The sequence below is a fragment of the Balearica regulorum genome, chromosome 3 (genome assembly GCF_011004875.1).
Source record: "Balearica regulorum gibbericeps isolate bBalReg1 chromosome 3, bBalReg1.pri, whole genome shotgun sequence".
NCBI lineage: Eukaryota > Metazoa > Chordata > Aves > Gruiformes > Gruidae > Balearica > Balearica regulorum.
In genome coordinates, this window is record NC_046186.1 from 79,859,860 (window position 1) to 79,886,525 (window position 26,666).

At 37.3% G+C, this 26,666-nt stretch overlaps 1 protein-coding gene across 1 annotated transcript in view; it reads right to left on the reverse strand.

Annotated features, from left to right (window-relative positions):
* The window catches only part of WDR27 (WD repeat domain 27), a 128,320-nt gene that overhangs the window by 38,944 nt on the left and 62,710 nt on the right, over positions 1–26,666 (reverse strand). Inside the window, 1 exon segment of the mRNA XM_075748612.1 lies at positions 14,083–14,181. Within this exon segment, the coding sequence (XP_075604727.1) occupies positions 14,083–14,181 (99 nt within the window).

The following is a 26,666-nucleotide window of genomic DNA, read 5'->3' on the forward strand; positions in this document are numbered from 1 at the left end:
TTAATAATTCCTAACATTTTTTTGTTTACTCACTGCTACTGAACATTAAACTGATGCTTACATGCATCTATTGAACCCCAAGATCTTGTTCTAGATCAGTAGCAGCTGGCTCTAAGCCCATCAGTTTACAAAGTCAGGACTTTTTTCTCTTACTATGTGTATCACTTTTCTAAAATAGAATAGTAGTGAAACCAGTGTTCATTTTTTGCCCCAGACTCTAGTAATAATTACTGCCTAGTTAGAATTGTGAAATGTCTATTGCATCTGTTCTTATTCAGAATATTGACTATCTTCTTTTATTAACTGTCCCAGTTACTTGTAGGTGAAAGAATTATACTAATTTTAAACAAATAATTTGAATGGTGTATATTTCAGAACTTGAATAATATAAATGTAATTACACTAACCTCTGAAATACATGAAGAATTGATGAAATCAGTGATTGTTAATGAGGAGAGGGAGAGGAGAGGAGAGGAGAGGGAGAGGAGAGGAGAGGAGAGGAGAGGAGAGGAGAGGAGAGGAGAGGAGAGGAGAGGAGAGGAGAGGAGAGGAGAGGAGAGGAGAGGAGAGAGAAGAGAGGAGAGGAGAGGAGAGGAGAGGAGAGGAGAAGAGGAGAAGAGAAGAGAAGAGAAGAGAAGAGAAGAGAAGAGAAGAGAAGAGAAGAGAAGAGAAGAGAAGAGAAGAGAAGAGAAGAGAAGAGAAGAGAAGAGAAGAGAAGAGAAGAGAAGAGAAGAGAAGAGAAGAGAAGAGAAGAGAAGAGAAGAGAAGAGAAGAGAAGAGAAGAGAAGAGAAGAGAAGAGAAGAGAAGAGGAAGGGAAGGGAAGGGAAGGGAAGGGAAGGGAAGGGAAGGGAAGGGAAGGGAAGGGAAGGGAAGGGAAGGGAAGGGAAGGGAAGGGAAGGGAAGGGAAGGGAAGAGAAGAGAAGAGAAGAGAAGAGAAGAGAAGAGAAGAGAAGAGAAGAGAAGAGAAGAGAAGAGAAGAGAAGAGAAGAGAAGAGAAGAGAAGAGAAGAGAAGAGAAGAGAAGAGAAGAGAAGAGAAGAGAAGAGAAAAGAGAAGAGAAGAGAAGAGAAGAGAAGAGAAGAGAAGAGAAGAGAAGAGAAGAGAAGAGAAGAGAAGAGAAGAGAAGAGAAGAGAAGAGAAGAGAAGAGAAGAGAAGAGAAGAGAAGAGAAGAGAAGAGAAGAGAAGAGAAGAGAAGAGTATTTTCAGATGGAAGTGGCCTACAACAATCATCTAGTCCAAGTGCTTGACCACTTCAGGGCTGACTAGCATGTTATAAGGGCATTGTCCAAATGCCTCTTAAAAACTGACAGGCTTGGGGCATTGACCACCTGTCCAGGAAGCCTATTCCAGTGTTTGACCACTTTCTCCCTAAAGAAATGTTTCCTAATATAAAGCCTGAATCTCCCCTGACACAGCTTTGAACCACTCCAACAAGTCCTGGTTTCTGTCATGGCCTGAGAGAAGACTAACAGCACTAGTTTGTCCTTGGGAGCCAAGTGGCAATGGACGTGCCAGGGACACCCAGTAGCTGTGCCCAGTGCATGGCCACCAAGGGCAGCGACAGCCCCATAGGGACAGGGACTACCTTAGGGCCAGAACCCCAAAGGCCTTCCTCCAAAGGATGCTGGGTGGAGGGGCGGCAGCAGGGCTGCAGGTGCCCCGTCACCACCATGTCACAGTGCCACCACCTGGCAACGCAGCAGTCACAATGCCCCAGGGCAGGATAAGGTGGGCATCCTTCTGTGTCCCACTGCCAGCCTGGCTAGCTTTGCCCTCAGGACAGAGCTGGCCTCAGAGCAGTCCAAAGACATCCAAGAGGAAGTCCTTGAGAAACTGGTGGAATTACTTGGAGGGCGCTGAGGGAGGAAGACTAGGGGCTGAATGAGGCTGCTGGAGGTTCTCCACTGCAAGACCAGCTCCTGGGGGGCCACTTTCAAAGTTCATCTGATGGATGGAAATCCTTTTCAGCTGGATAGCAATGACAAGACCAAGGGAATGCCTTCTTGACGAGCATTGCAGAGCTTGCTGTTCTCATCCTCTGTGGAGCCAGCAGCAGCAGCTGTAAGATATGGGATGCACAGATATTGCTAGGGGTCCCAGTGCTTTGGAGTACCCAGTGGTTTCCTGCAGGGAACAATTCTTACCCCCAAGGTTAATCAGGCTAGGGGCATTTGGCCAGGCTCAGAAGCCCCTGAGATGGCTCCAGGTTGAGGGAGAGTAGGGTTGGGCACCTCCTGGGAGGCATGACCAGCCTGTGGAAGGAGGCTGGTCTTGCTCACATGCTCAGGGACCAGCCAATCGCCAGTTCTGGGGTCAGGCAGGAATTTTCCCCCAGGGCAGATTGGCATTGGTCCCTGGGGGGTTTTTGCCTTCCTCTGCAGCATTGAGCATGACCATTTGTCAGGGCTCCTCTGGTTCATTTTGGCTAGGTTACTCCCTGCTGCTCGTGCACCATGAAGAGTTCCCTTCATCCACTAGACAGGTGTCCTTACCATAGAAGAATATTGTATTGAATTAGTTAAACAGGACTTTCCCTTTGTGAACTTCTGCTGAATGTGCCTGATGATGGCATTGTTCTTTAAATGTCTTTCAATAGCACCTGGTATGAGCTTATTCATAATTTTTCCAGGAACTGTGGTTACGTTTTAATTAAAAACATATAAAAAATAATTTTCTATGAAAATCTATTAAAATAATGCAAATATTGCACAAAATGTACATGTATGAGTTTTGCTATTCTACCTGGCCACTCTCAACACAGAAACTATTGGAATTAGAAAAAAGTTCAAAACTATGACACATGTAGAATTACTAAGATGTAATATGACTATAGGTTTCAGGCCAAACATTTAGAGAAAATATTTTCTGCTATCTTTGAGAGATCATCTGGAACATGTGGAAGGTAGGTCCCCTCCAAAGCTCCCCACCAAAAACTGAAAAGCACACTGCCAGCTAAGAGGGTAAGAGAAGACTGTTGCTTACAACAGTAATTTCACTCATCGCAGTGACACCGTTCATGTAAATAACTACTGAAGGAGGAAACAATATAAATAAAATCAGATGTCATACAGAAAGTTGGTATTAACATAAATTAAAAGTGAAAAGCCACCTTCTTCCCCAAGTCTGAAGAGCTCAAGTCAGTGTTGGGAAACACAGGAAGATTTCAGGTACTCAACACACTGTTATTCTGTTTTGATTTACATTAACTTCAACTCAATTTTGTGTGTGAGTAAATATAAATTAGAATTGTACCTTCTCTCTGGAGTACAAGATCTTTGTGAGATTTTATACAGGAAAGCAGCAGTGTAGCAGAGCAAAAGGCCTGCCAGACCACCTCCTCAGCATTCACTATATGTATTTGCTTTCACCTAATACATACACTTTTCTGTCACGCTCATAGAATAATTTACACAGGGTCTGGTTTCCCTACCTTTGAATCAACAATGTAAGGACAAAGATGTAAAGATATAAAATATCCACATTTACAGCCTCTAGTTTTTAAAACACAGACTATATTGTTAGTGGTTTTCTCCTTCTGTTAATTAAATATTGCGTAATATGACAGAGGGCAATTTATAGGCTACAAGGAGCAGTTCTTGAAGAATTGAGCCCCACTTTCTTTTACAACACATTTCTTACTTTAAGTTCACATTTTAGGTTATTGCATGGCAGGTGTCAACTAAGCAGAAATGTTTCATTTTTTAGTATGGTATATGGGGGATAAAATGAGAACGTTGTAATAAGATAAATGATGGACACTTTCCTGAGATCTTAATAAAAATAACTAAAGCATTATCTAATTTAATATCCATCTGTTTTAGAAAGAATGCTAAATGTTTATTTTGTCTCAAGTAATTCCCTTATAATTGGAAGTTATAATCACATTTCTGTTTCTTCCACTCTCTCCCTGCTTCCAGTAATAACAGGCAATGAACCAGTGTTCTGTTTAGCTTCTCTGGGAAACCAGAAGTAAAATTACTAAAGGCACTGATAGCAGTTGGGCTTGAATTTCATGCTACTGTCATCATCCTCTACTGATCCTTCTTCAGAGTCCATATCTGAGTTAAAAAGTAGTTCACTTGCATTCAGGTGAAAGACTGACACACATACTGAGGTGTCACTTTAAAAGACAAACTGCAGCTTTATCATTCATCTTCCTCCAGACCTAACTTTGACCTATGCACAATATAGGTCACTCCCTACCTGGTCACAGACAAAAAAAGACAGTGGCAAGAGTCAGTATGACTCCAGATGTTCTTAGCAGAGGAGCTGAAATGAAGGTCATAAATGTTGGAATAAGTCCGGATGTGGTTTGTTTTATGGTATGGTATGGTATGTCAGTGGGAAAATGATCTATTTGTTTCAAGAAAGGCTCTTAAATGAGTAAGCAACTAGCGGGATAGAATACAATTCTGTAAAAAAAAAAAAAAAAAGTCACAGGGTGTCTCAGCTGTGATATTTCAAAGAAGATACATTGTGACTGAATTATGAAAAAGCATAGATCAGCCACTCCCCTCATATTACAATGCCAGCATTTTAATGCATGAATTACATCTCAAATACCACTCTTCAGAAACACAGCAGCTAGGAACAATGGTGATTCCAGCTGTTGAATATTTCTATGGCATGAGAAAAAGGGTCACAGAATCCCCTTATCAGCACCTACTCTTCCCTGCCTACTCCAGCACAGACTGCAGGCCTGAAAGGAAGAAGGCAGAGCAGAAGTCTCCCCAGTTCCCAAATCAGCTAACAGGGAAAACTTGTCAGAGAGTGCAGAACCGAGCACTTCTCACCCTGTTGTACTCTATTCAGTGGACAGGAAGAAAAGAGGCACAAAAGGCAGCTTTAAAGAATTTCTGCTTCCCATCTTCCCCTCACTATGGTGTACACAGTTCAGATACTGCCAGGAGCTGGGCCAAAATGTTTGGTGTGGCTATATCATACTCCATTGGGCAGCTGGAATCATTTTATGTTGCTATTTTAATTTGAGACAGAAGTTGTATCTGTTTTTCTTTTCATATTTAATCTGCTAGCTAAGACTTAACTTTCCCTTTTCCAAAAGCTCATTTAGAATGCAGTTTATTCTACACTTCATTTTCCTTGTATTTCATCTAATTGTATTTTTAATGGCTATACTCTGCTTTGTTATACATCCTCTATACATTTATATCATAATTGCCAATCAATTTGTCCCTAAGTTTCTTAAAGACCATGTAAGAAGGGAGGATCTTCTTGGAATGCAAATGCTTGAATTTTAATCGAAGTGTGGGAAGAAGCTTTGTACCTGTTCTACATGAAAGTCCAGGAACTGTAGACCTGACACCTCCCCTGCAATTGTTTCTAGTATCAGCAAATGTTCAACTGCATTCTATGAATATTATTTGTTGAGCAAGAGAAATGCATGACAGCGACACTTTTCAAGATGGCAAGAAAAAGAAATGAGATATCTTAAGGACAGCTTCCTAGAGGGCTATGTAAGGTAATTAAATTCTAATTCTATTTCTATGGCATGAGAAAAAGGGTCACAGGATCCCCCTGTCAGCACCTACTCTTCCCTGCCTACTCCAGCACAGACTGCACGCCTGAAAGGAAGAAGGCAGAGCAGAAGTCTCCCCAGTTCCCAAATCAGCTCACAAAGAAGACTTAAATATATAAGAAACTTAGCTGAACAAAATCCTAATGATTAGTCCTTTAGTTCTTCCTGGTTGTCAAAGCTTCCTCAGTTCAGCTTCTCAGGACAGAGGAGGAGACTGTATTCAAAGCACAAAGTACACTTCACAAAATATGTTCCTACATGCCTCTTCACGGAGCATGAGAAGTAGATGCTCACTTGCTTATCCCTTTCAATATTGTATTACTGGCTCCTGGAAGACAGTTGTGTGGTGTGTGAAGGGAGAAAGACAGGTTTATTTTATCTGGCAGTTTCTCTTCATGTCCTTTGAAAAGCAGGTTTTTTCTGCAGCATTAAGCACACTGATTTTCAGAACTGTTAAGTCAAGAGCAACCTCTGGATCTCAGCACCTCTGAAAACCTGGCCATGGGCAGCTCACTTTTGCTATCTTTTTCAGAAAAAAAGGCTTAACTAAAAGTTTAGAAACTACAAAATTGCAGCTATCTTATCTTACTTCTCTCAGCAGGGCTTTCATTCCCTCCCTCTAGGTACTCTCTTCATCTCTCCAATATCATCATATCATTACCCCTATGATACAGTTAGTGCCTTTCCTTCCCACTCCCAGGCAATCCCATCTCTTTCCAATCCACAAATGACCCCCACCCTCTCTGTCCAGACACTTGGAAAACAGAATTCACATTGAACAGTTGAGTAACCGATTGTTTAGTACCACCCCTTTCAACCTAGTAGTGCCATTCAATAAAATATCTACACTTGTAAGAAGTACAGTAAAGACTTTATGACAAATGTGCTATGAATTGAGAAGCTTGCCACTGCAAGCATATTTATCTAAAATCATGTGGTGTACAGCTGTTGTTTGCTGGCAACACACTCAGAGTGGCTGGAGTATCCTGTGATTAAGCTGAATTATATTGTCCTTTATAACTTACAGAAGGTTTTTTATTTCTTTTTTAAAATCTGCCATCCTTCTTCAGAGTTGTCACACATACTTACAAGATCTTCTTTGGTATAAAATTTTTCCATTAAACAACATCAACTCCTATATTAGTTGTCACACAGCATTACTGGGTTTTGTTAGAAACTGCAAAAGAAATGGTCTTCCTGCCATAAGCAGACATACATGTGCAGTGAGGAATTCTGATTCTGAATTCTCAGGGACTGGAATAAATTCAGTAGGACTATCTGCTGTGTCACGCTAATAGGTTCTCCACAGGCTTGACCACCCTCATAGCAGGAGCATGGTACAACCCAAAGCTTTACATTCTTTTCCATCAAAGCTGTTCTTAAAAAGGCAAGGGCAAGATTTGTAAACATAACCAGTGACTTAAAGGAAGCAGCCTAACTAGGCGCTGTAAGAAACGAAGTCTACTCTGAGGATCTCCCAAAGGTGGATAAAACTGAAGCCTCTCTTTTGCCCCAAGCCACTTAGATCAGGACTAAATTTAGGGTAAAAGACAAGCTGTACTTCTGTGCTTTGGCTGAATTTCTAAATCCATTTAACTGTTGAAAGTTGAATGGTTATTCAATTCTAGAAATTTGAAGAGTATCTCATATATTATTAACAAGTTATGTGCTTGTAAACTACACAGCTGCATCAGTCAATGACTGCTAATAATTTTTTTAAAAAGCACTGTCTTACATAAAAAAAACCAAACGTCTCACTCGTTGTCACAATGATTCATTTGCTCAATAGCACTCAGGGGGCTGTTACCTTTTGCAGAGATCTTTTTATCCCAGTGTTTGGCCCAGTGAATTCAACTTCTCCCTCTCATAAGTCTTAAGAGTCTTATAAGAATAAGAAAGTGCGCATGCAGGTGCCTTGGACTACTTTACACAAATGTCTTGGTACCATTTACAGGCTGATCAAACTGGAATAGCCTTTAGCCCATGAGAGTTAAGACAAATTGTGTTAACTACCATCTCAATTTTTTTTTTTTTTTTTTTTTTTACAATTAATACCATGATAATAAAACTCTACACTTGAGGATAAAAGAAGAGGGATATTGAACATGATGGTGAATGAAAATGAAATGTTAATAAAATTTAGTAAGACTGCTATTTCAGTAAATTGGATAGAAAAATTAAACTGTTACGTTCATTAAGAGATGCCTACTCCAAATCCTCATTCAATTCACCGAGATTGCACAAAGGAGAGTACACAGATTTGGCTAACAGTTCAAGGAGATGACAAGGAGAGAAATACATTCAACCTCAGAAAGCATGTATATGAGGTCAGCAGCAAGCTCTTTTTTCTTTTCAAGGCAGCTGTCATCTTTGGCTGGACATGGCTAAAGGAAATAACTTCTCATCAGAAACAAACTGCAGTACAGTCTTTGGCAAAGACCATCTTCATACAAAGCCTACATTACTGCACACTGCTGCTCATAAAGAAAACTGACGAAATTTCTTCTTCAGCAGCTTAAAGTAGTATGTAGAAAGAGAACAAGTTTGTGAAATGAGCGAAGGTTTGAAGAGTTGATATTAAGACACACAAGGACGTGCTGAAAAAACATTAAATATTCTTTCTCACAGTCTTCTCTGATTTGTCACCCAATTTTAATCACACTCTGCATTGGAAGGTTCTCAGCCAAGCCAGTTGACTGACTGCATATATAGCCCCAGCTCATCAAAAGAATGAAGTAAAATATGCTAGCTTAAACCACTGCAGTTGCAAACATGTTTTGTTTAACATCTACAATGACATATGCATACAAATTTTAAGATAGCAGCACAGCACATCAGATGCTTGAAGGCCTCTACAGTAGAAAGGCCTAAGGTAAAAAAGACGTCTACAGTAGAACAAGTGAGCTTGGGAATTTTTGTATTCAAGAATAATTCACAATTTAGTAGTTCATTTCCAATCAAAACAAGTTTCTCTCTTCTACTCCTTTACTAATAATTCCTAAGCAGGACATTACTGCATTTAGAGAATTCTGGTTTATAAGCAAATTAACTGTAATTGTTTAACATGCATAGTAGAGGCATATTCAGTTAAGCTCAGGACAATCTGTGAATTTCCTAAAATTCCAGGAAAGTACGTCTTCTGAGATAAATAGTAACCTATTTGCAAAAGCCTATTCCTTCTGAAGCTAATTAAAATCCAAAAGAAAATAATCAGTCTTCAGATTTTTACCAGGTATCCTTTAACACAAATATGCTTACAACCCTAGCCTCAGTGTCTAGTTTTCTAGGGCTTCAGGAAACCAATTCTAGTCTTTACAGATTTGGATGATTTTATTATATCAGATAGTACAAGAGGATCTCTGTCCATTGGCTGCTACTGAGTTGCCAGATTTTAAGTTGAGCTACCCACCCTAAAAATAAATGTCCCAATCGCTTTTCTCAGACATCCTTCTCAAGCCTTTTCATTGCTGCTTCCTCACTCCTTTCTTGTTCATTTTGAGAGCACTCACACTCCCAGATACACTCCCTCTGAAGTCTTTCTGACATGACTACAGCTTCCTCTTAGATGTCCAAGCTAGATTACTTTCCATCTTCTGCTTCTGCTTCTTTCATGAGTATAAACGTTGCTCCATCCAAGGGCCATATATAAGACAAAGAATTTTACCAAATAATTTTTCAACAAATGTCTATAGAAAACTTTTTAAAACCTGATTTTCTAAATTTGCTCTAGTCTTCCAGCAGAATTCAAAAATTTAAAATATATTTCAGAAAAGCAAAATAAAAACTAGAATTTTTTAGAATTTGGTGGCATTTTCTAGCCTTTGAATTTGATCTGCCAGAATGGAAGATCAAAAAAGCTGACAGCTGGCTGCTTATTCCTCTCAGAGATAAAATTACAGGAGAAAGAAAAACAAAAATTACCAAATTCCCTTTACATCTAGTTTTGATGTATTTGTGGGCTACGAGAGGGAGTAGTTGGGATTGACTTGGCCAAACAGTAGGGTCAAAACAACCATGTGAAAGAGCTTTCCTGACTTCAGGTGATATCATATTAGAGATCAAGCTGGTCAGACGTTTTAAATCCACATGATTTAGTCTGTGACGAGATAGTCCTGAGTCCTAAGGAAGAATATCATACTGGAAAATATGTGCCCTACATAGGAATGAGACAAGACAAACTCAATACTAAAGCCAAAACTCAGCAAATTAAAGTCTGAAAAAGAATTTTCCATATGACTAAAAAAAGCTACCTCCATTGTGGAAAAAAATATGATTAAGTGAACCATCAATGGTGACCAAAAATCGCAAAAGAATGGAGTTTTCATACAAGTTGTTCTAAAGTGAAATCTCCAGATGTGAGCACCAGGAAAAGTATATTTTGTTATTAGCTAGTAAAAGATGATAATTCATATTTCCAGATGCATCCAAAACCACCTGTAGCCAATTCTGACTAAAGTGGCAGGTTTAGTGCTTTAGATAGTGTTACTATCTGAGACACCCACAAGCAAACATCCTTACTGGGAACATTAAATATCTCTCCCTTCAAGCAGGTCAGCAGAAAATCAATATGAAATTTTAAGTGTCTCTCACACAAATCTAGCTGTGAAAGAGATTTCCAGATCTCTAGTATTCATTTAACTTTCTCCAGCTGCCAAGTAATGCACTTATGTTTAGTAATTATCTAATATAAATATGCCACAATATATATACTTATAAACATAAATTCAGACTTATAAATTAATGTAAAAAAAAATTCTATTGAGTAACAATTTGAATTAATAGCTTCCATACATGAAAATTAGATATTATACTAATAAACAGGACACAAGTTGAACTTATGTGGTAATCAAAAGATGTTAATGTTTTCTACATGGCAATTTTAAACATGGCAATGAAAAGAGAATTCTGGAGTATGTGCACTATCACAAAATCAGAGAATAATTCAATTTACAGGGACTTCAGGAAATCTTATCCAACCTACTCAAAGTAAGGTCAACGCTGAACTCAGACCAGGTTGCTGCAGACTTTTTCCATTACAGTCTAGTTTTGGTCTGTGGTTTGGGGGGTTTTTTTGGTTTGTTTTTTTTTTTTTCTCTCAAAGTTATGTCCCAGTGTATCATTTGGGAGGTCACATCAAACAGTTGCGTATATGTACTTCCTTTAAATCTATAGACAAAGAGAATGGAACAGTTTTGCCATATTTCATCCAATGCAAATTATATTTTTGATTATTTTTCATCAAATTCCCTACATTGACTTATTGAGCATGTGTTTAAATATCTGTATATTTCAGACAGGTAGCCTTCTGAGGACTTCAGGAAATCATCTCATCCAGCCTTCTACTCAAAAAAAGGTCAATGCTGAACTCAGATCAGATGGGCCAGGGCTTGTTCTATTAAAGTGTAGTTTGGGGTGGGGTTTTTTTTCTCTTTCTCAAAACTACCTCTCAGTATATCAGTAGGGTGGTAGCAATGCATACTGATTTCAAAGCCACGATTCTGTCATGAAAAAATAACTTCCAGCACAGTATATTGGCTCAGAACTTGGAGCTTTGCTGCTGCTTCTCTGCTTTTTTTTTAAGCAACTACCGATGAGGACAATAATATGCTAGAGTGTACTTGGATGGCTTTGTCCTCAGTGTTCACCCAGCTTCTACAAAGATGAAACCAACACTCAACTACACAAAAGCCACCAAAAACCAGCAGATGACAATAGTGTCCCCATTTGCTTTTATCCTGCTTCAAAAACATTTCAAAAAGAGGTGATTTATTGTTCTCATATTTGGAAGATAAGATTCCCACCCTATTTTAATTAGATTGACTCAAATATGTTATAGTTAACAGTTATAGTTATTACAGTTAAACACTATAATATGCCTTAATGTATATTCCCTAAAATAGATTGAAATTCAATTAATATTTTTGGTAAGATAAACTGTTTTCCCTATATAATTTGTGAAAAATGACTGAAAACTAGGAAGTGACAATAAGAAGCTAAAACTGAGAAATCAACTTGAAAATAAATCTAAAATAAATGCAAAACTTCTTATTCCCCTTCTCCAGCTTTCATAGCAACTATTTTACAAATCATTCCAGATTACCATATGATGAAAGCAACAATGCCCCCCATCAGTAAAAAAAATCACTATTATACCCATGCAGGTTTCCCCCTCTTTTCTGGAAGAATATTTATGCAAGTAAGAGTTATAATAATGGTTGGAACAAACTACCTCATGGACAGGTGCTGGGCAAGCAACCACTGAACTGGAGTGCTGCCAATACACCTCACTCTTGGCTGGATCCTTCCACGGCAGAAAGCTTAGCCATAATGTTCGAATTTCACTCATCAGCCACTTCCCTTTTTTCACCCCTTACTTCTTCCCCTGCCAGTGTTTCCTTTTGAATGCAATGGGGCTTTGTGCAGAGGTTATTCAGAAACCAATATAATTCTTAATTTCATTCAAACTTTGGATGAAACAGGAATAGTATAAATTTTAAATCCCTAACTAGTGGTAGCAGTAGGTATAAAAATCTTTCAGTGTTGGAAACTCTGGCTGCCTAATACAAAGTCTTTCTTTCATGGCATGGGATTCTTCTTTTCTGATTCATTTGTGGTTTTCTTCTTTTCCACTCTACAAGCTTACCATTGCATTTCTTAGCTGCTTCTCCTAGTGCCTTTGAATGTAACTTCATGTTAAATCCTATATTGGAAAGCTCAGGTGATTCTTTTTTTCTACAACTTCCCCAAAAGTACTTATTTAGAAAGTATTTCAGAGTGCTTATTATACAGAATGACTTCGTTAACAGAATTTACGTTTCAGTTGTAATCCTTGAGAGGAGCAGTCTCTGCACGTTCCTTGCTTTTTAGTAAAATGTTCCTGATAAGATTGGCTTCAAAATCTTCCCCCAGAACCGCATCTATGGGGAAATCTGTCAATTGGTTCAAATCCACACCTCTTGCTTCTCAGGAAAGAGCTCTTCAAGAAAAGGGTTTCTGGTCCTTGAACTTCAGATTTGGCTCTTAATCATAATACTAAATTGACTGTGTGATGTTTCATAAAGTTCACTATTAAAGGCTTTGTGCCCCAAGGCACACTTTCAGTGTTAGACCAGTCTGGCTTGGATCCACGGCCAATGTTTATTTTACGCCATTTATGGATTCTGCCCCTTCGATCAACAACTGCTTTGCCTGAATGTAGTTACTTCAAGGTCTTGATTCATAGTATTATTGCAACTGAGTCTCTAGACTTTTAACAGTTAAACTCTAATAAGACATTTTCCACCAAAACGCATTTCAACAGCTGGACCACACATCAGGGTGCTGCAAGACTACAGTCATCTCTGTTCTGCAGTATATAGCATCTTTTTTGCAGAACTGTATTCAGTGCTAAACCTGAAACTAGTCTTAATCTGGGTGCAAAATTTAATAAACTATTCTATTTGGTTGAATATAGCATTGCTGAATCCAAAGAGTAGAAATTGAGTTGACCACAATATAGTAATTAACAATTTTCCAATTCAAAAAACATATACACAACTTCTAAAACTTCTAGAAATGCTAACATCTTTATTTACAAATGGAAGGAGCTATGCCAATGTGACAATATTCCCACATGTAAAGAAATTATACTTACTCCATAAATATTTTTTAATAGTCACAAGTACAGCCAGTGTTCTGGAGGTAGTGAAGTAAAGAGAAACTACTGTGCACTCTTTTCTATGTATAGTAACCATTGCTGTCTCTTTAAAGTAAGGAGAAGTGTAGAAAGTAGAAAGCTTCAATGCAGTTTCAATACATGAAAACAAAAAAGGTAAGTCTATAGGATTCAAAACAATATACAAAGAATTCACATAATAAACTAGCTGTAGGGAAGCTAGCTGGTTTCAAGATAAAAGTCAGAAAACAGACTCCTGTGTATATATTGCTGCACTATAATTAAACCATTGCATTGAAATATAATGTTGTTAACACAGCATAGTATTAATGATCAGTAAAAAATTAGGAATTGTCATTGCCTAATGCCTAACTTCTTTGGAGTACTTGTTACCTACAGGTATCTGAAAGGCTCAGAACACAACAGTAGTAGTTTTTCAAAATACTTTGATAAAGCTATTTCACTATTTATTGTGACACAGCAAATTTAAGATAACATTGCTTTTTAAATCTTTCAGGCCTTTGAGTACTTATCGCAGGCCTGAGCCTCTTGCCGTTTCCCTGCCCCTACTTATTTCTCTCTTAAATTCTCTGAATTAGTAGTTTACTCAGGTAATTTGAGGTGGATTTTCCCAACATTCAACAAGTACAGGTTCACAATAGTTTCCATGCCAGAACTCTTCTTTCTAGGCAGTTAGTCAGAGCATTTGTCTCTGTGGCATGCAGCAGTTTGCATTTTATAATTTACACAATAACTACACTATTGTTGGAAGTAGATGAACAGCCTTACAACTGCACAGCACATTGGCAGGTAAATAAAAGAGTAGTAAAAATCTTGTAGTGAAGATTTTACATATTTTAATTACAAAGAGGAGAAAAAACAATGACTCACCTGTGGAGATGAGGGACTAAAAGTGACATTGATGACAGATTCTGTGTGTCCCCCCAGTTTATGGGAAAAAGTGCTTGAATGCATTTCATATATGTAAGCCTAAAAAACAATGAGATTATATTTTCACTTTAAAGAAATATATCACATTTTAGAAGCACTGTTTTAGTATAGGAATACTAAAGATTCAGCCTACAGTGAAGTTAGTTAGAAAATTTTCATAATAGCTAAACAAATATAAAATCAACATCTTAGAATTTATTTCTATAATTCAGGATAATTTAGCAAATGCTTTATTTAACTCAAATGAAAGAAAAAAAAAAATTTAGAAGAGTAATGCAATATTTTCCCCTTAAATAACTAAAAATGAGGTAGGTAAAAAATGACCCTTTAAAATATATTTTTAAGAGTGTTCTTCAGATTTTAAACCCTTTCTTTTGAGTAGAAATATGTAGAATCTAAACCATTGGTTTCTAAGTTTGGAAACTTTTATGTTTGTCACTATATTAAATAAAATTTCTTGATTTCTACATAGGTCTTTGCAGTTTTTAATTGAACAGCATAGAATTCAATAACAAATCAATAACATTACAAATGATGAGGGTATCACCAATGAGAAAAAGCATACTGCCTGCCTTTGCTTCTCAAAGAAAAAAGGGAAAAACTATTTCCAAGGAGTAAATTAAATTCAGTAGCAAAATAATTACATTATTGGTACAGCCTCAAATAATGAAAAAGTGCCAATGCGAAACTGCATTAAGAAACCAATCCAAAACTCAGTGAAAGTCATAGACACACTGATACTATGAAAACAGTTGGATTGTGATATTAAATTAGCATTATCTTACATAGACAAAACAGAAAATGTTTTAATATAAATCCTGTAGTATAGACCCTCCACATAAGAAACACTTGTGAGAGTCACATGCAGGCACGTAGGATTTAGACTATGCCTTATCTACTAAAAATAACAATTATTTGCAGGATACAGTCCACGTGCATACACAAGGCATAACAAAAAAGACACATACATATGTAGAAAATATGCAGATTTATTTGATACATGTCGTGGTTTAAACCCAGCTGGTAACCAAGTACCACACAGTCAGTCACTCAGTCCTCCCTCCCCAGTGGGATGAGGAGGAGAATTGGAAAAAAAAAAATTGGGAGTTGAGATAAAGACAGTTTAATAGAATAACGAAGGAAGAGAATAATAATAGAAGTAACAACAACAACAACAACAACAACCAAATGATGCACAAATGCAATTGCTTACCACCCACAGAAAATAACCCCAATGCCCACTCTGTTTCTGAACAGCGAATCTGCACCCCCCCAGCTAGCTTCCCTAAGTTCTATATGGAGCCTGACGTTCCATGTTAGGGAATGTCCCTTTGGCCAGTCTGGGACAGTGTCCTGGCTGTGCTCTCCCAGCTTCTCGTGCACCTGGGAGGGTGTGGGAAGCTGAAAAGTCCTTGACTTAGTGTAGACACTACAACTACCCAGCAACAACTAAGACATCAGTGATCAACATTATTCTATCCTAAATTCAATACAGCACTATATCACCTACTAGAAAGAAAATTAACTCTATCTCATCTGAAACCAAGACAGTATATTATAAATAAAATGTGTATCTCAAAAGAAAGAATAAATTGCAAAGCATGCAAAAAATAGTCAAAGATGATAAGCCAAACTTTACAATTTCAATAAAAAATTAAAATGTTCCATTGTCTTTACTAAATCTCTTCATTTAAGACTATGAACATGGAATTCAGAGCACAGCCTAACATAAATTAAACCAAACTGTGCATAGACACTATTACAAAAATGTATTACTCTGTGACTTAAGTTTTTTGTTGATAGTACCCTAAAATGAGTTTAATCATTCAGAACCAAGGCAGATGAGCTTCCCCTAGCAGACGGAAAACTGCTACAAGATATATGTCCCAAAACCTGACACTCTTCCCAATTTATGAAAAGTTTCATGGACAATGCAGGTCCTGAAAAACAATGCCTCACTCAGAAAACAAATCTTATCAGCCAACACCAAAGGTTCTCTAGTCAAACCAGCACTGAATAAACACTGGGTAGTCCTCAGTGTCAAATATTCCATTCATGACCATATTCACTGAGAGGCAAACCAAGAGGCCAACTGTAAATCTACTTAATTGCATCCAGTTTATATACCTCACATGTTCTAGATTCAGGCCAGGATATGGAATTAAAACCATCTACTGGCATAAATGAAGTACCTAAAAACAGAAACGTAGGTATCCATTTTTAACCTCTGGATCTTTTGTAGCATTCCACATAGATATTGCCATACCAACTGGGAAAGTAGCAGAGTCCTCAGTAATGTGTTAAAATCATTGTGTCCTTCCTAAAAGGATACAGCAAACACTTGTTAATTGGAAATGCTGCCTTAAAAAGTAAGACCCTCCTCCCTACTTTTAAACATCTCATGAAACTAGTCATACTAATGAGTATTTGATCACTAGTAATATAAAAGCAGTAATTTTTTTGTTTGTTTGTTTTAAAATATATGGCCATACCACAGCTACTGTGACTTATACCACTTGGAACATGATCAGTTCACAAGGGAACAGATAGGTAAGGGGAACCCAAACAAGAGAAAAGTGATATAATGACACAAAAGAAAGCATTCTGATGTGTCTATAGACATGAAATTATTTTCTCTGATGGAAAGTACAAGGCCACCTATTAGTAAATTCAGTCTGTACACAGGACTACTCAAGTTCTTGCTGTTTCCATACCAAAACGCCAATTACTGTTTGTAAATACCTCCAGTTAGTCATAAGATTCCTCTTTATTGACATAAAAATATTAAGAGGTAGTGTTGGTTATTCACAACCTAAACGGATTACAATATTGCCAAGTAATTAAGGCTTAAACAGAGAAGGTTTCAGAGTTCTAACATAATAATACCCTTCAAAATTTTCTTTATTTTATAGGGCTACTTATACCCATTCTCCTTCTTCCATACTGGCTCTCCATTCTTCACTCTGATGATACTATACCATGACTCAACTGGTATCAAAATTATCAGATGCTGACACCTATGTGTTATCTCAGTACATGTAAGATTCTGCTCTCTTCTTCATAGCCAAGCTTTGTATCACCTGGCCCTACTGTCCAGACTTCCCACAGGACTTCCTTCCAAGAATAGAGTGCTAGCAATGACCTTTTCACTCCAGCAGGTATGATGTGTAGAGACTGCAGTCAGGTTGTACTTCACCACCACCACCACAGTGCCAGAGAAGACTATAGCAGTCATGCTCACATAATTAATAGGAATCTGCAAGTGTCAAGAAAATGAGAGATGAGATGCTGTAGAAGTCCATATTCTGGGGAGATTCCAGAAAGGAAAGGAGTACGCTGAGCGGAGGAGAGCAGGAAGTATTACAAGCTGCACTGCAGTCTCCAGAACAGGATGCTCCTCCACATCTAACTAACTGAAGACAGACAGTATTTGTGAAAACAGGGAGAAATCATTCTTACCAAACAGCACCCCAAAATCCCATGGACCTCTTGTCAAAATAGTTCAACAGTATTACAATAGTCAGTAATGCCATAACACTTTTTAGGTGTTTGTATCATAAAAGATTCAAATCCTATTCCTCATAGCTATTGTACGCATGTCCATCCCCTTTGGAACTGTGTGAATGACCAAAACAAATACGTCATGTTTCTTAACACACTGCAGAACTTTGTTAGATATAAGAACTTAAACAGAATAGAACTGAATGAGGATGATACTGGAGAGAATAAAATCAACTCTGAAATTCAGGTACTTGGTACATAGCATAAGTCCTCTGGACTCCGCACAACTGATACATGGGGAGCTAGTAAAATAGATTTACAAAACTACTATTGCAAGCAATTATTTCCCTTCACAAGCTAATTACTCTGTAGTTGCAAGTTTTTGGAATGCCTGCATCAGTTCTTCTGCATATACTAAGACCAGTCTTTGGCAGAGAGGTATAGGCAGCAGACAGGACTATGCTTTCTATCACTCACCATATTTTCTCTTTCTGGCCGCAAATTGCCTTAATGTCACTTTTCATTTCCTTTTCAAGCCTACTCTCCTTCCTCTCTTTCATGGAAGTCGGCACAAAGAAGAGGCAAAGTCAAGGACAGCAAGAGTCTAGAGCACAAGATGCTCTGAATCACAGATCTACAATGCTTTCCAACAATTCCTGAGCCAAGAAGAAACATGGCTCCATGTTTTATCCAAGAGAATATATCACAGAGAGACATGGTTAGTGAAGCTGAAAATTTTCCATCATAAACTAGTGGCTTACAGAACTTCGCCAAATTTATCCAATAAAAATCAATTTTCCATTCCAGGTTCTCAGTTTAATTTGGGGAGGAGCACACTCATTTTTGGCTTAATCTCTATGTCCCCATTCCTCTCAGTAAAATAGATGTGATAACATTTCATTGGGTTTTTTTGAAGACAAATCCAATGTTTATGAAACCCAGGTATTCTAGTAATTTATGCTTTTCTACACAGTTCCTAAATCAACCTTTTGGCTCATACCTTTCTTTCAAAAAATTTTATGAAGCAGTTGTGCGGCTTCAGTAGGATCTAGCAAGTGCATATTCGGTTGTCTAAAAAGAGATGTTAGCTAATCACACTTCTCAACCTTAAAAGCATTCAAACTCTTACCTCACACCTTTCAAGAAATTATTCAAAGTCCTGAGCTAGAGGTTTGGCTTGGATACAGCCCTCTTCTGAATCGTCACATTGTGGAACAAGATTCACTGGGTCAGAGAAAAATAATAACAAGCAAGTACAGATAGAAGCCCACCTGTAGCAAACCACTGAAGCATTCATCAGCATGGGAAAGACCTTTACTCTGATCTTTCCTACAGAGACTACTTTTATATTGAACAACTGCTAGACAAAACACACAGAACACGGCTGGGAACACAACTTTCCCACTGTACATCATTCCTACAATTCTATCCTAACAGAACTACTGTTAAGCTTCTTTCTGATACTGTATTTCTAGCCCTGTAAATCTTAAATATTTAGGTGTGGTGGTTCAGCTTCAACAGAAAAAGTGGCAGATTCCCTGACTACATATCAGAATAGTTTATTATGTTGTGGCAGCTATCATGTTCTCTTTCAATAACTGTGCTTGTAAGGAAACTAATAGCAAATATTTTAAATCAGAGTAGTTTTCAAATGTAACACAATAAAATGTGATTAAAAGAAAAACATCACCATAAAAAAGTGTATAAAAACAGCTTCTGTTTAAGGAACTCTAGTCACAGATATTTAAGCTAGCCAGTGATAGCCTAAATTCTGAGAATAAAAGTTAACTTGGTGAAAGATTGAAAATAAACTTTTCAGAAAATTTATTTTTAACTTCAATAGTAAAAAAAAAAACCAAAACCCAAACAAAACAAAAAAACACAAAACAAAACAAACAAAAAAAAAAACAACCCAAACAACTCAACCCAAAGGAAATTGTATTTTAACAGAAATGACATTCAGGTATTCATAAGAAGTGGAATAACTCCAGTATAAACATTCTCCTACTATAGTCTGCCATCATTCTAGTTTTACTACATTTCTGATGTCATTCAAATTGTTTTTCTATTCTATACTTACTAGATTTTTTTAGCATATTCTTCTCTACAAAAAAAAAAAAAAACAAAACCAGTAAGTGAATTATAAATGATACCATAACGCTAGCCACAGAAGAAAAAGTTGAAAATAAGAATTCAATGACAGAGAAAGAACAGATTTTCAACAAACCAAACGTAATAAAAAAGAAAGCAAAACAGTCTAGGAAGTACTCAGAAATACCCAAAATGCATATGTGCATATAATCTTTTATAGGCTTTAGCCAAAGTCAATCCGTTTTTTTTATATTAAGACCAATTTCTTGTAATAAAAGTACTGATTCAGTAGATATTGGTATTTCCTTTCCATTTCTGTCCAAGGGTCAGCCAAAAGTAAAAATCATTTACCTGTATCAACAGCTTCCAAACAAGTTTCCTGCACCCGTAACCACATACTTACTTGTGTTTCCTTTCACTTGAAGTTTGAAGAAAATTTGGAGTAGTCAGTTTTCATTAACCCACAGTGTGAGACTGTATTTAGCACCTTATATGCATATACAAGCTTGTGCTTTCTTCTTTAAATTTGTATCAAGAAACAGGGAAGAAGGGTGAAGGTCCCTCCTTGAGGCAAAGAATTTGTATCCAAATGGAAAACTACTTAATTCTACTGCATTTGTTGAGAGAGCGTGCTAAATAAATTGACTCTTTATCTGCAGAGTTTCACTATAAATTCTTTCCTCTGTTTTCTCATACTCTGTCTTCAAAGCAAACTTGTCCCCATCTGTTCCCACTGCCCCCTAGTCCAATCCATGGCCATATGCATTTGGGCCAAACACTCCTACTCCCTCCTGGGAAGGGAAAGAGGGGGGAAGCAAATCAGAAAGAGAAACACTGAAAGCATAGCTGAAAAATATTCCTTGTTATCAGCTCTTGCACAGGGATCCGAAAAGCAACACCATTTTCAAGAAAAATCCTTTGTAACTGCTGTGGCTTTAAACTGGAGCACATATTTTATGAACAGATTATAGAAAAAAAAAAAAAAAAGAAGAAGAAGAAGAAAAAGAAGAAGAAAAAGAAACCCTTTGGTATCTAAGATACCTAATTTGACCTTATGCAAATAGAGATTTTTTCCTTCAGAAATTTTGCTTGAGTTGGCCAAAGCCATCCCTTTCCTTTGACTATTTTTTCTAATATTTCAAATGAACTACAGAAGATAACAGTGTTAAAACCTCTTGATAGAAAAATAAATAAATAATCTTACTTACACTTTTCTGAAAGACATCTGGGTTTATTAGTAAAGCATTAGTCTCCATTTGCCTCCATTAGTGCCATCAAACCTGATGCACACTCTCACACCACATAATATAATTGTTTGGCTTGCAATCCACTTTTCCCTGTTTACACTGGGGCACATATCCCACTGAAACATGCATTTTTCCTCAATCTCAAGCTGAAAAAGCACCTTAAATACTTATACTGAAATGAAAAATAACAATCAGCCTGAAGCAGACACCCAGAATGGAAAGTTTCAGCCCCAAATTTTCTCAATTATAAGCAACTAAAACCAGTATTATAGTGGAAAGTGTTAGACTGCCTTAACTATAGGCATCACTGCCAAATCCACACATAATAAAACTGATTTCACAAGTATCCTAAGCACTGATTAACACTCTTCAGTACCAAGATATCTTATACACTTGCCACATGGTGGCATGGAAAGTCTATTCAAGCCTGTCACCAAAATGTTAAGTACAGCATGCTCTGTCAGTGTTCCTTCCCTTTCTAATGCCACTTATGGAGGCTGTCTTTCTGATAGTCACAGGAAATTGCCCACTACAGTAAGATCCCAGTTTCCATCTGAGTTCCTTTTACATAACTACAAAAGGTGTAACAGTGAAAATTAATAATGCTCTTTATTATTCATACAGTTAATATTATTGAGATCAGTCATCTTTCAAGATGCAGGGGATATTTTTCAAATGTATCAGTATGTTGGCAGTTATAGCTAACAGTTTGAATTTTCCTGACTAAAAAAGATGACATAAACCTCTAAACCATATCTCAGATTTGCCTCTGTAAGCCACTCTTCTTAGAAGCTTCCAATTTATATTTTTCCTGATATTATTTTCCATTTAATTGGCCAATTTCAAAGCCTTATGTATATGATTGGTTTTATTTGTCTGCCCATGGAATTCATGTAACACCAAACACTCCTGTATTTAGATTGCTTTTACTTTTATAACATACCTAGCTTTGGCAGAGTGCAGAATTATTACTTGAAGATTTTGTTTTACGAAAATTTACCTCACCGCTCATTATGAAGAAGCATGGTTGGATCACACCCACTTCGGAAATGACTCTAACTGCTGCTAAAACTCTCTTCTGTATCAACTTTACCAATAATTGCGTTCCCTGTTTCTTTACTGCTGTTGGCTGTTCAACAGAAATACTGCAAGATTCAGATGATGCAGAGTATCTTCATTCAGATGTTTAGGCATAACAGGGAATTTCATTAGCTTTACAAAGGGTTACCCCATCTTAATAAATTTGCAAGCACAATGCAATCAACTAGTAGGATTATAGGCATATGTACCAATGGTACACAAAATACAACTGCTGTCAAAGTTGTAGATTAAGAGGTATACATATAGAAAACACAATCCTTGTGGGTATAAATCTATACATATCCACTTTTAGCACCTCACTGCTGCATACATTCCAAAATGAAACTTGGGTATTTGTATCTACTTTGACTTCCTGTTTGCCTACATTTGAATATGGGGTATTTTCTATAAAATTATTTTTCTTCAGCAAAAAGACTATTTTCTCATACCTCCACTGAGCCCTCATAGGAATTACCGAACTTAAGTTTAACACAGTAACGCACTGCAGCCTCATAAAGTTCAGTTTGACAGGCAGCTAGGACAAAGGTGTTCTGTAGTAGTTAAATAAGCACATGTCTATAGCCAGCAGAAAATCCTTCACTACTCTCAGCTGCCAGTCTAGTTTTATGGTGGTCAGGTCTGAGGTATAGAGGCATAGATAAAGAAATATTCCAAACCGACCAAGAAGTAAACAAGAGGAGCTAATTTGCTCATGCTCACATGATTCCATGGTTCATAAAATAGTCTAGCAAGGCTAAGATTTTCAATCATCTTCAAAGATGTACCCAAAGAGACAGCAAAGTAACAGCACACTATAAAGTCACCACTGTATTAATATGAGAACAATATTTATCTCTTCTCTCCTAGGATAATAGGCCTAAAAGCCAACCATACTACCAAAGAATCCAAGAATCTGAGGATCAAGAGTAACACAAAGTTGTGTTCCTCTTTGGAAAGGGATAGATTTTCTCCAGCAAGAGCTTGCAGAGAGGTAGTCGCAGTCTCTTGTCATTCATTCTCTGCCATGGATTTCCTTCTACCAAGCAATGTCAGTCCTGGTTTTTCCACAGCAAGCATTACTAATGCTATTTTCTCCAGATGTTTTCTCTTAAAGCCTATCTTAGTTAAACAATATGGACATATAAAATAAAACTTGAGTAGTATATAATTGGGATACCAATGACAGTGAAAGCCAAAATACCCCAGATAGTCCCTACCACGGCCTCATAAAATATATTCTGTTCTGCAAGCCCTCTGGTATGAAGTGTAGACCAAGACACTAAATACTAGACAACACCACTATCAGAAATTTCTAAAAGTAATTTTCCAGTAAACAAAATATCCTCCTATTTTTCCAAACCCAGCATTAAAGTCAACACTACAGCATACTCTATTGCATCAAAGATACCTAATTTAAACATCAGTGGTACCTCCAAGATGTACTCCCAAGAGATAATGAACTAAACACTCTGAACTATTAGCAAGTCCTGTCTCCTCCATTTACATACATCCATACCAGAATATATTTCTCAACCCCCTGCCTCTTCCCTTATCTGTAGTCTTTTATCTTCCATTCGTTAGTACCTAAAAAGTCCTAGTGAAATTGTGGTCTCAAAGGTAAAACAACCAACCACACAATTTTGTCATTCACATTTTGTGGTTCTTGAAGTGTTTTTTCTTTGCTATCTAATCTAGACCATTGTATGCAATTTTGGATCTAATCAGATGCAGTTTTTAAGCTTATCACACCACAGACACACAAGGGCAGAAGTATTTCATATAAATAAGATCAGAATAACTGACCACAGTGGTAACAAATTGAGATAGGCTTCATCTAAATTCTTTTAAAGAGAAAAAGACAGAAGAAAGATACCAATAGATTCCTAATCTCCATTTTATAAATCAGAACTGAGCCACAGAAAGACTAGTAGGACTAATAATATATTTATGGGAGTCAAGAAATAGATCATAAACTCCTATGGCAATGATTACATTAGGAAGTAGTGCAGCGCAGCAGGAGCAGATGTACAGAACAAAACAGTGCTGGCAACCCAACCTCCAAATGTATTTTGGTGCTTTACTTTGGGGTGTCTTATCTCTGATTCTGTGGACTGAACACCATTAGCATACAGAGAGCATTCAATTTGCTCAAGGAGTTGTGCCTCCACTTCAGCCTCACCTGAAAGAATTGATCTGCGTGATCCAAGACGACTCTGTGATACAAATCAAAGCACAGTAAATGGGGAGGACTGGGAGACATGCTCCAAAAAGGGATGTACACACTGCTTATCCAAAATAAAAACCATATGCTCACTCTTCACCAGTGCACTGCAACTCATACACTAGGCAAAACAAGGCAGAAAACTTTAAAAATTTAAATTACTTCAAATTATAGACCCCCTTTCACTGTGGCTTCTCAAAGCCAAAATATATGTGGCTGAGTAAAGTAGATGACAAGTTTAATAGATAGCAGTGTTGCATTTTGAATGCATTTATAAGTGACAAAATAAAAACATTATTTTTAAAGCTACCCATCTTGACATGAGAATAGATAAAAATAAAAATAAGAGTTCTGTTATATAATATATATTTTTCTTATCTTTATAAAAGAAGTTATTACTCTAATCCAATAGGGAAAGTCATAAAGATATTATGTGATTTGAGACAGTGAATTTTACAACTAAATAAATATCTGGTAGCAAAACATTAAAAGTATATTGCTCAGTAGGGCTGACATTCTATTTGGAACATCAACCTCTATAACTATTTAAAACGAAGGTGTCAATTATAAACAGATTTACAATTTGTATTATCTCAGATGCAGAATCTTTTATCTGAAAACAACTGTGTCTGAAAGCACTATCAGGCCCAGGTTTGCATCCAGCCGCCACTCAGAGGTTTGCAGAATTCTTTGGATATGCCGCCTGACCATTGTGTTTCCAGCATCACTTGCATAATGGGAATTTACTCTAAATCCAATTTTGCGCAAATGTTAATATTCAGGGATTAACAAGTGGTTAGTACACTGATATTATGCATAAGAATCAAATTGCCTTATCCTGTCTGCTGTTAAGTCCTTTGAGTATTGATGCCCTCTGGAGAAGAAGAAACAATTGTCCTACTCTCTCTACCTTTGATGCCTTCACAGTTGGAAGGCATAAATTTAAACCTGGATTTAGAATGTATTTCAAAGACAATGTTGAATGTTGTAGGCAAAATCCTATAATTTGATGAAAAGTGTAAATAAAATGGAAGACCACTTCATACATTACTCATGCATTTTTGTTATTGATGTAGCAACCTGTTATGCTGAAAAACTCCTGGGTTTGGGTCAGTCAGTGTTAACTGTGAGCCCAGGCTTAGAGATTTGACAAGGGCACAGAGTTTTATGTTAGCAAATTCCATTTCAGCATTAGGGTCAAAATATGCCCCTTAAAGTCTACAGTTCAAAGAGAGCTAGCAAGAATGAATCTGAAAACAATTAGAGCCAAATCTTTATTTCTGCATTCCCTACTTCATTTCTGGAAACTTGGAATTTATTCAGAGAGCCCTAAGGTCTTCAAAGACAAAAATGAAGGACCTAATTAGACATGAAGTAAAACAGCTATCTAGAGCTACATGGAGCACAGGAGAAGACTAGCTATTTCTATTTTTAAAAGTAGCATTTCACACTCTCAAGAAAATTTTGTCCTTTTAGACCAAGATTTCTTTGGTCAACAAATGCTTAGGTAAACATATTTGTACAGAGCCCAGGAAAATGGAAATCTAAACCCATTTAGAGTATTTGTCCAACATCCTTAATACTATTGTCAGATAGTCAGAAACATCAAACTGTCCACTTGTAAAATGGTTAGAAATTAAAATATTATGCTTATTCAGTTAAGAAAAGCTCAACCCATGTCACCTGTAACCTTAGGCTATTTAAGATGAAGATAAGATCTTATATTAGAAATGTTAACTTTCTACATTTTCTAATCACAATGAATTCTGGAAAGAATAATCACAGTTCAAAACCAGGATACTGTGGGTACCTGCTTTGATCAGACCATCAGGTCTGTGCCGGTTTTGGCTGGGATAGAGTTAATTTTCTTCACAGTAGCTGGTATGGGGCTGTGGTTTGGATTTGTGCTGAAAATAGTGTTGATAATACTGTTTTCATTATTGCTGAGCAGTGCTTACACAGAGTCAAGGCCTTTTCTGCCTCTCACACCACCCCACCAGTGAGTGGGCTGGCTGTGTACAAGAAGTTGCGAGGGGACATAGCCTGGACAGCTGACCCCAACTGACCAAAGGGATATGCCATCCATATGATGTCATGGTCAGCATATAAAGCTGGGGAAAGAAGAAGGACATTTGGAGCGATGGCATTTGTCTTCCCAAGTAACCATTATGCATGAAGGTGTTTAATTGCCTGCTGGGGTTAAACCATGACAAGGTCCTACACAGTTCTTTACAAAGGTTCTCTTAAAGAAGTTGGAGTAATTAGTTAGGGGACCACTTTCAACCCGTGATTTACAGTATGTACCAATCTCATACTAACAAACACAGAAGCAGTTCAAATAAAAACAAGTGGCTACTTCAGCCACACAGAAGCTATACCAAGCT